Source organism: Sus scrofa, chromosome 12 (assembly GCF_000003025.6).
Source record: "Sus scrofa isolate TJ Tabasco breed Duroc chromosome 12, Sscrofa11.1, whole genome shotgun sequence".
Lineage (NCBI taxonomy): Eukaryota > Metazoa > Chordata > Mammalia > Artiodactyla > Suidae > Sus > Sus scrofa.
The window spans coordinates 23,845,094-23,858,949 of record NC_010454.4 but is presented as its reverse complement, the minus strand read 5'-3'; the positions used below and the strand labels follow the sequence as shown (position 1 = coordinate 23,858,949).

The 13,856-nt window shown below is 35.7% G+C and overlaps 1 protein-coding gene across 1 annotated transcript in view; it reads right to left on the bottom strand.

Moving 5' to 3' along the window:
* The window catches only part of NPEPPS (aminopeptidase puromycin sensitive), an 87,217-nt gene that overhangs the window by 33,106 nt on the left and 40,255 nt on the right, over nucleotides 1-13,856 (bottom strand). The window contains exons 4-10 of the mRNA XM_003131527.5: nucleotides 10,664-10,785; nucleotides 7,005-7,112; nucleotides 5,526-5,726; nucleotides 5,004-5,100; nucleotides 4,867-4,900; nucleotides 3,902-4,016; nucleotides 807-971 (exon numbers count right to left, since the gene is read on the bottom strand). Coding sequence (XP_003131575.2) covers nucleotides 807-971; nucleotides 3,902-4,016; nucleotides 4,867-4,900; nucleotides 5,004-5,100; nucleotides 5,526-5,726; nucleotides 7,005-7,112; nucleotides 10,664-10,785 — 842 coding nt within the window. The remainder of the gene's footprint in view (nucleotides 1-806; nucleotides 972-3,901; nucleotides 4,017-4,866; nucleotides 4,901-5,003; nucleotides 5,101-5,525; nucleotides 5,727-7,004; nucleotides 7,113-10,663; nucleotides 10,786-13,856) is intronic.

Genomic DNA, 13,856 nt, shown 5'->3' with positions numbered 1-13,856 from the left:
GTGATTCAGGGTTATGACAGGAAGCAGACAGCCTGGAACACTGAATTACATAAAAAGCTTTCTAGGAAAACCCTTCTAACTCATAAGATACTTTTTGCCTTTAGGTGACTCATAATTGTATAGTGATGACTATTTAAAAGGGTGTAATAACTAATATTAATAAAACAGAATATATAACATGATCCCTATCATCTTGTAGGGCCTGGGTTCCAGTCTCAGCCCTGCTTTCTGGGAGGCAAATCACTATGGATAGTTTAGGGGTAGGGAGGTGAGGATAAGGAAGAGAGAGATGAAAAACATTTGACTTCTTGCACTAACTGTAATGGTTTACAATTATATAGGACCTTGGTTAAATATGTCAAAATAGACTATGAGTCTAGTTCTTTGCAGGCAAAATCTACACATATAAGCTAGCTAAATTAAGGATAAGCTAAGTCAAAAAATTAAAAAAAAATATATAACACCAAACAACGAAAACAATAAAAGAGTATGTTCAGGATTTTCTTTGAAACAACAGAATCATAATATTGCCCAACAGGTATGGTTCTCCCATACTAGCCAATAAAAATCTATTTGGTGAATGCTTACAGGTACAGAGCACTTGATTCTATAAATATCATATACGTTTAAAAAGAAACAATTGAAACTTAGTCTTGCTAGATTTTCAAGAATGGAAATATAAACTATATAGAGCAAATGATATCACTCATGCAATTTTCTTTTCAAAGTTTTAAATATCTCTATAAAGAATGACTTATTTCACTGACAATGAGAGCAAAGGCCAATGACTGAAAAGTATGTCTCACTTCAATAGGATGGCTGTTATCTAAGGCATCAAGCTCCTGGGCACGGGTATAATCAGCAGAAACAAACTGAGTCCAGATATCATACTCTGGGAAGCAGTGATCTACACAAAGATACTCAATCCACGATGCGAAGCCTTCGTTTAACCAAAGATGAGTCCACCATTCCTAAAAACAAAAGATGGAAATATGTAAACAAAACAAAGTGCTTGCCCTGTCACTAATCTTAAAAACTCACAACTCTTAATGAACTAAAATTCAATTCAAAATATTTAGTAAATAACATATCTGAACAAAAGAAATGCCAAGAAAGGCCAACTGGTGACACCAGCATTATCACCACTGCTAAGTAATTTTTAGTACTAAAGATAGAAAAGGATGGGGATAGAAAAGGACAGGGGATGAAAAACCCCCTAAATATGGAAAAAGGGAAAAGAGTGGATAAATGTAGGCAAGAGCCTATACTGTCATATAAAATTCAGTTCAGTAAAGATCTGTCTTAAAAACAAACAAAAGCCCAGAAAACTACCAGAACCAAACAAGGAAAACTGGAAACTATTTTTCTTTCTTTTTTTTTTTTTTTGTCTTTTTGCCATTTCTTGGGCCTCTCCCGCAGCATATGGAGGTTCCCAGGCTAGGGGTTGAATCGGAGCTGTAGCCGCCGGCCTACGCCAGAGCCACAGCAAAGCAGGATCCGAGCCGCGTCTGCAACCTACACCACAGCTCACGGCAATGCCGGATCGTTAACCCACTGAGCAAGGGCAGGGACCGAACCCGCAACCTCATGGTTCCTAGTCGGATTCGTTAACCACTGCGCCATGACGGGAACTCCTGGAAACTATTTCTATAATGACTGGGAAAAATCATTGCTGACTGACAAGTTAAATTTTCTAGATATACAGAAAAGCAGTATTGCTTATATAAGGATTATGTGAATTTAGCAAAAATGTCATGACGGTAAGTTGTTCAGTAATAGATGGTGTTTAAACATTTAAAATCAATCAATTTTTTAGAAAGTTTTCAATCTAATTTTCGTTAAAATTGATTAAATTACTTATGAAAAGAAAGCAATACTCCATGAATCCAAGATAGAAACTAAAGAACTAATGAATGGTAAAAAAGCAAAGGAGTTCCTGTTGTGGCTAAGCAGAAATGAATCCAACTAGTATCCTTGAGGATGCGGGTTTGAGCCCTGGTCCTATGCCATGGGTGAACAATCCAGTGTTGCTGTGGCTGTGGTTGTAGGCCTGCAGCTATAGCTCCAATTCGACCCCTAGCCAGGTAACTTCCATATGCTGTAGCTGCAATCCTTTAAAAAAAAAAAAAAAAAGGATTAATGCACTGGTTAGGGAAAAAAGGGCATTTTAAAATTCTGAAAAGATCAAATAGTTTTAATACTAAGTGAAAAATGGCTATCTGTCTACATGCTTTGTGCATTTATTTAACTAACAGCCTCTACTAGGATAACTAGGATAAGCTGGTGGTAGTTATTTTCTACCTATCTATAAGACCCTAAATTTCAGTTAATGAAACAACTGACATTTAATAACTAGAAGTTAGAGAATGTACACACTTCCCCTACTAAAATTTATTGCTGGTAATTTAAAAATAAAATCATAAAAGATAAAGTCTGCTCAACACTGAGCATAAAAGGAGTTCCCTTGTGGCACAGTGGATTAAGGATTTGGCCCTGTCACTGCAGCAGCTCAGGTCACTGCTGGGGTGCAAGTTCAATCCATGGCCAGGAACTTCCACATGCCATGGGTGCAGCCAAAAAAAAAAGTAAATAAATAAAAAAATAAAAAGAATCTTCTCTTTAAAGACAAACAAAACACCATAGGCGTTCCCACTGTGGCTCAGTGGGTTAAGGATCCATTTTTGCCACGAGGTACTGACTAGGTCTCAGATGATACTTGGATCCGATGTTGTGCAGCTCCAATCTGATCCCTTGCCCTGGAACTTCCATATGCTGCAGGTGTGGCTGTAAAAAAAAAAAAAAAAAGAAAAAAAAAGAAAGAAAGGAAACACCACAGATTAATTTAAAAAAACAAAAACAAAAGATACTGAGAAAAAAAATCATTTGGTGGTAACAAAATCATTTGGTGGAGAAAAGAACATTTCTGACATATCTGAATACAGGTACTAGTATACCTAATCTCATGTAACATTATATTTCAAAAAAAATTTTAACACTAAAATTTTAAACCTATAAAGCAAAAAGGAAAGAATTTCCTTTCAAGGGCTGACTTGCCTTAGAAACTCTGACATGTAATAGTTTTGCTAATGTTTTACTTTCTTACTTATTCCTGTGACATATGGACTCAACCAACGTCCAACCTGGGCTCTGCTCTTTGGCAGCCTAAAATGCCATCAGGGAATTTGGCTGGCTCCATAATCTCTACTTCTTTCTTTGCAGAGGCACTTCTAGTCCACTTATTAAATGCTCTGCTCCCAAGCTCTGACATAGTTGGCTGCTATAGATAGTACTTATTTAGAGTAAAAGGGAAAGGTCACGACTACAGAACAGAGATCATTCACTGCAAACATAATAAACAAGGCCTACAATAGGACAGCTGGAAGTTTAATATACTTCACAGCTATTCTGTAGTTTTTCCTTCCTTTATTTCAATCAAATGCCAACTTAACATTTTAGACAATGAAGAAAATGACCCCCCAAAACATTTAAACCTAATCAAAGATAGTTTGTTATTTACCAGGTCACTTCACAGCTAGTGAACTACGTAATATATATAACACAAGAAACTAAAATTAGCCTGGAATCTCACTGCATGGAATCTCTACTTAAGTGCAATCTCTTCCATTCACCCAAATTAGTATCATGACTTCCGCCATTTGCTGGCTTAAGTATTAAGAACAGTTTAGGAAGTATTTTCTGTTGAATAAAGATTTTCTATATGCTCTTGATCAACCCAGATATTCTGACAAACACTTTTCAAAGAGGACTTCTTAAAATAAAGTTTTTCTATCAAAACACTACTTTTTTGACTCAATGTTCCAGCCAAACCTGAAGTACTCTGTAGCAGATAAGGCGCAGCAGGAAAAATAAATATATTTGAGCACTTAAAAATATTAAATACCATAGTAACAAGATTTCCAAACCATTGATGGGCGAGTTCATGTCCTACAACCAGAGCAACCCACTGGCGTGATGAAGAACAGGAGTTTTTTGGATCAATAAGCAATGCAGTCTCCCTGTGTTTAAAAAAAAATTTTTTTTAAATAAAAGCATTGTAAGAAAAGCTGGCATGCATAAGTGGGGGAGGGAGATTTAAACAGTAGGTTAAGATGGTCATGTCAGGCTTTAGAGATACCAAGAAAACATTTCTTCAGAGTACACAGGATAGAAAAAGTTCTGGGAAGATTAAAGACCAATTTAATAGAATTTATACAACAGAAAATCAAAGATTGACACGAGTTTAATTATCAGTTTGTTTATTGGACAGCTGCCTGAAATTTTAGAAAAACTTTGTCTAAAGATTAAGGACTGTTGTGCTAGACAGACAGAGAAGACAGTCCTTCCATTAAAAGCAGAGGAGTGGCAAGTGGGGGGAAGATGCATTCCACAGTCCCCAAAAGAAGGCTGAGCAGGCTGTCTAAAACTTAGCTCACCGAAGAAGGCGACTGAAAGTAGAAGGCAAAATCTTGTTTACAGTCACTGCTCTCAAAATTATACAACCCACATGTTTGCACTGTGGTGACAGACATGTAAAAACTTGGCTATTAAGTCAGGGAAAGTTCCTCAAGCTGGATATATAACTATGTAATTACTAGGAGGAAGAGAAGGCATTGAAATGAGAAACTCAGCCAAAAATACATCTACAAATGTTACTAATGCCAGATGCTCACTTTAAAATCTTACACTCTCAGAGAGTAGCACCAGACGGTGTTCATCTGCATTCTTGAAATGTTCACGGAAGTAGGGGGAGGTAGGAAAATTTACGGCAGATCATAAGGCAGAAGCCACTCAACTGTATTTAGGAGTGAAGCTCTCACAAAATCAGTGATTTAAAAGATAAGGCAGGGTAACGCATCTTTAACGTACCTATAAGTAACAAGGCCCCAGTTCTCCATGGCACCTTCATAAAATAAATATAAACATGTATTGATATTTATACACGTCTTCAAAATTATAAAATTCAAAGTTATTACAATTCATCAATAAAACGAAATTTACTTTACCAGCTGCAAAGTCTGCAATAGCAATGAGATCAATTTTAGGTAGGGGATAAGGAACATTGAAGTAATCCTTATAAAAAGGCAGAGTTTTAGCAGCAACCTATAAAGTATAAACAAAAGAACCATGTGATAAATATCTTACTGTCATTCATATAGAAATCCACAAAGGAGTCCTGTTGCAAGCCAAATATCTTAAGTTACTAGAAACCAACCCTGGGGACCCCCACCTCCAAAGACGGCCTCAGCCCTACTTTAATCCATTTATAACTCAGTATGAAAACTATAATTACATATTTTCCCACCTACTCTCTGGATAAATTCCATTCTAATATTCTCTTAATCATTATCTTGTAAAATGCTAATACAACACCAAAGTTGCTATATCCAAGATTCTATTAAAAACAAAAGTAGCACAACAAATTTCAGATTAAATTATAAGTAATTGCACTAATAATTGATCAGAAATGTAAATTCCCCAACCTGGAGTTATGGACTGTTGGAACAATCCTCTTCAAGTACATTTACCTCTAACGCAAATTTTCCTTGCTCTGCTTTGCCAACAGGGGTGTAAACACGGACACACACACCATCTTTTGACCTTGTTTCTACAAAGTCATATTCACCCACAACAAATGCCACCAGATATGTAGACATGACAGGTGTGCGGGCAAACTTCACTTCCACTACATTTTCATCATCAGGGTATGGTTTCCGATCAATTACATTCTTTAAACAAAAAGAAAGAAAGAAAATTTAAACAGATTCACATTATATACCTTAGAGAAAACACTAGCCAAAAACTGTAGGCATTGTTGCCTTTTGTTCCCTCTTTCCAGCACTGCTTACTTCTCTATCCTAATCCATCCAGTGCTTTTATGCTGTCAAGATCTTTCCTATTTAGAAGGAAAGAGATCTGATAAAGCATTCATACTGGGAAGTCGAAGCCTAAATTATTAAAACCACCAAGGATTTGTAAGAAAAACACAGCAACTTTTCCTGAACACCTATAAACATGCCAGGTTCTGGGATGTTTTAAGACTGCAATACTTTTCAAGTGAACTAAGGATAGAAGACAACAAATATTAATGAAAATAAAATGTAATTGTGGAAGGAGACATCTCAAAGGGTACAGATTTCTAGACTTTTAGAGCATTCTCAGTACTAAGACTGGCTCTAAGCAAATTTGTGACAAAATCTCCACTTTACCTTTGAAGTCCCTAATTTCCCTTCAGTATTCTCCCTCTCTTTCCTGTTCAGGCTCTCAATTTCCTCAAGTTCTCACTATTCTTTCTTGCAAGTAAGACTTATTCAAGAACTGATCTGATAATTTCATTCACACTAAATTGTAAATGAACATTTCAGTTTACTATATATTAGCTTCCTAAGAATATTTTGAGAATAGAATCTATGGCATTCTCGCCACTAATAAAGGAGACAAAAGTCAGTTATTTCCAGGTACAGCAGGCATTTCTAAGTTCCCTAGACTCATATTATAGGCTATAGGCTACTCTGTGTCTGGAAGGCAGGCTTAGATACTACACTTCAAGTAGTGAATGCTTACTCTATTATGAATGAGGATTAATGACATCATGAAGGGAGCATATTCCAAGAATACAATCAGCAAAAAAGCTAAATATACTTCATTATGTGGCTATGTCTTTTGGCATTTAATAAGAATATTAGATTTTTTCTTACAGATAATATTTATTAAACTCATTGCTTATTTAGTTTTCCAAATTAAAGCAGGTAGGTGATCTTGTAAGGAATTTCTTCCAGGAGGAGGGAAACTCCCTCAAATAAAGCAATAAAGAAAAAGAGGGCTTTAAAAAATAATAATAATAATAAAAAAAAGAGGGCTTACCAGAAATAAAGAAAACTAACATTTGTATTCTAATTATGTGTTAAGCATTATGCTGGGTGGTTTCATGTTGTACCAACTAATCAGCAAACTAAGTATACGAAATGCTTACCCAAAATATAAATTACTCATAAACACATACATACCATGTTTGATAAAGCTACTCTGTCTTTAGGAACAACCAATGAGATATCAAAAGTTGCTTTGATGGCAGGCTCATCCCAGCAAGGAAAAGCTCTCCGGGCATCAGTAGCCTTAAGAAAAGAATAGGAAATATAAAATATCATTGAATCAACCTACCAGACTATTTCAAGAAGTAACAGCCATTTCCTTCTATCATTCATTCACTTCTTCAAATATTTATTTTCTACTCAGGGCCAGGCAACAAGCTAAGCACTGACTACAAAGAAAACACAAGGCTTACCATCACTGCCACATCAGCATTATCCAGGAACTACGTCTGCTATACAGCATACCAATTTATAGTATTAGAGTAACTGACAATTATATTTTTTAATAAAACACTTCAAGATTTCAAACTTAACGCAAATGGCTTCATCTATAATATTAACACAACACACAGCACAGGAAGGTCAATAGTATACTACTGTAAAGATTCACAACTGGGAAAATATGACTTATTGCCTCACTGGCTTTTATCTCAAAAAAAAAAGAAAATATTTTCAGAATCTTCAATGTGCTTTGTTCTTTACCTGAAATGGTAGCACTAGGAATAAAGAAAGATGCTCTTATCAGTTCCAAACAGGCTATTTATCTAATGGCATTTCTATATACAACACATAAAACTGTCATCACCTGACCTACTTTATTTAAAGAGACTTCAATCTTTCTTTAAAAACAAAAAAAGAGCAAACTTGCCAAAGCAAAATAAAATTTAATGGTGCAGTAGAATATCAATTATAAAAGAATCCTTTTTTTTTTTTGTCTTTTTGTCTTTTTTTTTTCTTTTTTTTGTTGTTTGTTGTTGTTGTTATTGTTGCTATTTCTTGGGCCGCTCCCGCGGCATATGGAGGTTCCCAGGCTAGGGGTTGAATCGGAGCTGTAGCCACCGGCCTACGCCAGAGCCATAGCAACGCGGGATCCGAGCCGCGTCTGCAACCTACACCACAGCTCACGGCAATGCCGGATCGTTAACCCACTGAGCAAGGGCAGGGACCGAACCCGCAACCTCATGGTTCCTAGTCGGATTCATTAACCACTGCGCCACGACGGGAACTCCGAAAGAATCTTTAATAAAACAGAAATAGAACCATTGATAAGATTCTGTATCTTAAAAAGAAGTAACAAAACATGCAGAGGTAGAAAAAAAAATTTTTTTCCTTCTGAAAAAAAATTTCTCCAAGGGAAAAATGTTAGATAGCTGACTGCACTCTCAAATAAACAAATTATGAATTCTATTAAAGGACAAAGACATTTGGAAAAGTAAACAGAGTATAAGGAAAAAAATGGGAGCATAGAAAAATTTAAATTACGAACAGCAGCAGTAATAAATGAATGAATTTATACTAGAGGAAATTAAATGAAAGACACAATAATCTTAAGATTCTATCTTGTATAACTGAAATATTCTAATATGAGAACTTAAATGTTTTCATACACACACAAAAAGGTAAATATGTGAGGTGATCAATGTGTTCATTAACCCCTGGGAGTTATTAAGTCATGCTGTACACTTTAAACATCTTACAATTTTATTTGTCGATTATATCTCAATAAAGCTAGAGAGGAAAAAAAATTTAGGTTTCCAAAATATCTGAAGGACAAAGTGATAAAAGCAATTAAAGGTACATTTAAAGGATAGACATTAGAAGTAAATCTGTTGCTAAATGATGTTCCTGAAAAAAAGAGATCAGAAAAGAAACTATGATGAAGATGTAACAGAAGAAAATGTTGGAGTTCCCGTCGTGGCTCAGTGGTTAATGAATCTGACTAGGAACCATGAGGTTGTGGGTTCAATCCCTGGCCTTGCTCAGTGGGTTGAGGATCCGGCATTGCCGTGAGCTGTGGTGTAGGTTGCAGAGGCGGCTCGGATCCTGCGTTGCTGTGGCTCTGGCAAAGGCCGGCAGCTACTGCTCCGATTAGACCCCTAGCCTGGGAACCTCCATATGCTGCGAGAGTGGCCCAGGAAATGGCAAAAGAGACAAAAAAAAGACAAATAAATAAATAAATAAATAAATAGAAGAAAATGTTGCTACACTAAAGAAAAAACTAAATCTCAACATCAATAGTGTTCACCAATTACTAAATGAAAAGTGACCACCTGGTAAAAAATTTTAATTCTTAGGTACAAAGAAATAATGTAACAAGCAACTAACAAGAAAATAAAGCAAAAATTTTAAAAATGTGTTATCTTACAAAGGGAGAAGAAATATTCTAGTCTAACAGAGCACAGAGAACTATCCTGGGATAAACTATAATGGAAATATAACAAAGAATGTATACATGTGTATAAGTGAGTCAGTAAAGCAACTATAAGTCAATTACTAATAAATTAAAAGTTCTAGTCTGATGCCTCCTCCTTAAAAAAATTAAATGTTTAACATTTTGGAAAAATATTTATGCACCTTTGAAAGAGAAAAATTGTCTAAGTCAACTGTACCACTCTTATCATTAAACAGGCTGGATTTATTACTCTTTCTAGCAAGTGAAAACTCACACCAAAAGAAACCGTGGGGTAATTTCACTAAGAGTTTAAGAGAGAACCTACTATGTGATTGCAATTTGGCTGAATGATTTGGGGGAGAATTTAAGAAAGAAAGGATTCACTCCAAGTTGGGGTGCTGTCAGAAAGTGGAGGCAATTTAACAAGTGGGTATCTCAGTAAATCTTATCTATAGAGAAGGCAGACTACAGTGAGACTAAAACTGCAATTGGTAAAGAAGGAGCAGTCACTCATTTTAACCAAGAGAGGGAGTTGTTTGTTTTCTGTGATTAACAAAATGACCTTGTTTTTGTCTGTGCTTGGATGAAATTATGAAGAGCCCTTGTTTTAATCTCACTTTATCACGGTCTCAGAGTAACCTAGTCTGAGGCTGGTATTCTATAATAATGTCTATGTTCAATAGGAAATAACATGGACTACCTCTGAGTGTTAAGACAACTTTTGGATGTCAGAGGCTGCTCTTTTTTCTTTTTTCCCCCAATAGATCTCTTATATGCTCAGTAAAACTGGTCATGTATAGAGGCAAATGAAAGATTTTCAGATATTCAAAGACTCAAGAAGTATATCACCCATACACACTTTCCTTAAAAAAAAAAAATCATTTGAAGACACACTCCAGCCAATAATTCCAGGATGAAGAAGTACTCAAAAGGGCTAGAGATAAGCAGTGAAATCATACTCACACACACACATACATACAGGTAATAAAATTTCAATACCTGGATTGCTTTTATATTTTGTACTTTTCTTAGTTTAAATTATCCTCCCTTGGCTTTTCCTACTAAATTAATAGCGATGAGGTTACAAATAAAATCATTCCCCAGCCCACAACCCTTAATTCTTTCCCCTGTAAAACAGAGAAAATTCCAAAATCATTTAAATAATTACGGTCAAAGGAACCTAGCCCCAGATAATCATACAAATAACAGACCTTTGTCAGAATGTCACTTAAGATATTTTTTTTTTCCTTTTTGGCTGCACATACGGCATGCGGAAGTTCCCAGGTCAGGGGTCAAACCCACACCACAAAAGCAACCCAAGCTGTTGCAGTGACAACACCAAATCCTTAACCTGCTACGCCACAAGAGAACTCCTAAGATAATATTTTAAAGAGTATCGTACCTCAAACTGTGTGACAGCAGCATAGCGCACCTCTCCTGAAGGGGTAGTATATTTACTTCTATAGAATCCTTTCATTTTATCATTCAGCTCTCCAACAAAATCTATCTTTAAGGTTCCTGTACCTGTAATTGAAGATAAATGAAAACACTTTTATGGAAATGTTAAGTGTAAGTTACCCAAAGTATGCCCTTCAGACACTAATTTAGCTGGCTACTGACAACGTTCAAATCATCCCTTCCTTTCTCAAATACTCCTCTTGGCAATGGAGAAAATATAGTATTTACTTAAGTAAATGGCAGACTAATCCTAAAGCTAGCCTTAAAGTCATGTTTATGGTGACTGCTTAGAAAGTTCTTTAATTTTACTAGGTCTCAAATTATCAAAACATGAAGATAAAAGCAAGAAAAGAAATGAACATTATTAAATGTATGAAAAGCTATTGTGCACTGGTGCTTTAAAACTACTTAGTTGGGTAGGTAGTATGTCCACTTTTTCATAAATTGAGCCTAAGAAGTTAAATAACTTGCCCAAGGTCACACAATTAGTTAAGCAGCAAGAATGAGATTAAAATCTTAGGTCTGCTTAATCCAAAATTCATGCTTTCTGCCAATTATGCCACGTAAATTGATTCTTTTGGATGACTTCATTCTTTCATGCCAACTACTCTATCATTAAGAAACAGACGTCCAATCCAAACAGAACACTGATTCCAGGAGTTCCCATCACGGCTCAGGGGTTAACAATCCGACTGGGAACCATGAGGTTGCAGGTTCGATCCCTGGCCTCGCTCAGTGGGTTAAGGGTCCAGTGTCACCCTGAGCTGTGGTGTAGGTCGCAGACACGGCTCGGATCCCGCGTGGCTGTGGCTGTGGCTGTGGTGTAGGCTGGCGGCTACAGCTCCAATTGGACCCGTAGACTGGGAACCTCCATATGCTGTGGGAGCAGCCCAAGAAATGGCAAGAAGACAAAACAAACAAACAAACAAAAATACTGATTCCATACTTATGTAAAGAACTATATAGAAGACCAATGGTTTGATTAGCAAAAGGGCATAAAACAATGTTTATAGACATCTCAATCATTTGAAATCTGATAATATTTAAGAAATACATTTAATCAATATTAAATGCAAGTAAAAATGCAACATGAATGCTATTCCATTGCTATTTAAGAGCAAAAACAATTTATGAATTTTTATGAGTATATATACAGTTGACCTTTGAACAATGCGGGGGTTAACCTACCTATAACCTACACTGGGCCCTCCCTAGCCATGGCCCCTCCACACCTACAGATGCTACCAATCTTGAAGTGTGTGGTACTTGTATTTACTACTGAAAAATATCTGAGTATAAGTGGACCCATGCAGCTCAAACTTGTGTTCTTTGAGCATCAACATTCTTTCTTTCATAACAAAAAAGATTATCAATAATCTCATTCTACATTTTACAGACCCAGTCACAAAAATACCCAGGAAAATGCTGACTTTGTAACTGATCCTTTTAAAGCACCCATTTATAAAAGAATCTAGAGCTGGGGATCCAACAAATCAGAGATACAGTGTGACTGTAAAGTACTTAGCCAAGCACATTAAAACTTTTATATCCTAATGCTTGAAACTGTCATTTTGGAATGCCATAGAGCAATGACACTGCCACTGTTCAAAATATTCTTGACTCTCTCTGACACATCTTTTGGAGGTTCTCAAAGTCAAATCTTCACCTTCCAAAACTGAATATGCTTTTTAGAAAGGTACAAATCATGAAGAGTTCAAGCCTATAGAATACATGAACAACAAATTGCAATCTGTTTCTAAACAAAACACTGTATTTATGAAGTAATTACACTGATTTTCTAACGTGCCTCAAACTGGTTCTGAAAGTAATTTCAAGTAAAAATTTCAGATATCGGCAGCAAAGTCATCACTAAACAAAGGGCCCCATTCTTAAATGTAACCAAGGTATTTCTATTTTTATTAGGAATTCACTGATTTTTTTAAAAACAGATGTGTTCACATTAATGAAGTACACGAGGCATAACTATTAGATTATAAAAATCCCCTTAAAGATAACCATTTGATGGTATTTCATGGCACAATTCCCTAAGTAGAACTGGCCAGTCTGTTTTCATTAAGTAAACTGTTAAAATGTTTTTTATATAATTCAATTCCATAGTAAATCTACTTTTGACATTTCCTATTTGGAACAAAAGTGGATTTAAAATTCCTAACTAAATAAGAAAGGCTGTTCACACTTTTACTTGGTTTTAAATCTCCAAGGTCTTCATACTATAATAAGATACTGACAGTGATCATTTCCAAAAGTGGCATACTAGACAAAATACAAAGTATTGGGAAGGACTGCTACCTGAAATTCAGGATAAAGTTTTTCTTTCTTTATTAATAGGTCTGTTACATTATATGATGCTATTATAAATATCTGCTATTGATATAGCAGACTTTCAGGGCAAGAACAGGAGGAAAAAGGACTTCATGATAAATTTTCATATTTCAAATTTATACCATATTGAAGAATTGATAGCCAGAATGTCTGATTTTATACCTATTTTCACACATAACTGACACTGTTTCCTCAAATAAGATACCTTATTTCAGTATTCAATGTATACAGTATTTATCTATTTGAGGAGGTAAACCTTTTAAAACATGATAAGCCCATTTATAAATTAAACAACTGAAAAATTGGGACTTCCTCCAAAAACCTTATTTGTCTAAATAACTTAATATAATCACATCTGCAATAAGATAATTTTTAATTCTAATATTCATATCAGTTACTTACATATATCGTTGTATTAGCTAAAAATCTCCAAAACTGTCAAATGATAGCATTACTGATGGTTATAATATTCACTGACTTGTTCCTCCTATAGTCCTTATCAAGAATGATTGTTGGAGTTCCCATCGTGGCACAGTGGAAACGAATCTGACTAGGAACCCTGAGGTTACGGGTTCGATCCCTGGCCTCGCTCAGTGGGTTGAGGATCCAGAATTGTCGTGAGCTGTGGTATAGGCTGGCAGCTGCAATTCAACCCCTAGCCTGGGAAACTCCATATGCCGTGGGTATGGCCCTAAAAAAAGACAAAAAAAAAAAAAAAAAATGATTGTTACCAAGTATGCTATAAATAGTTATTATCAAGAATGATGCGAAAAAAAAAAAAAAGGAGTTCCCGT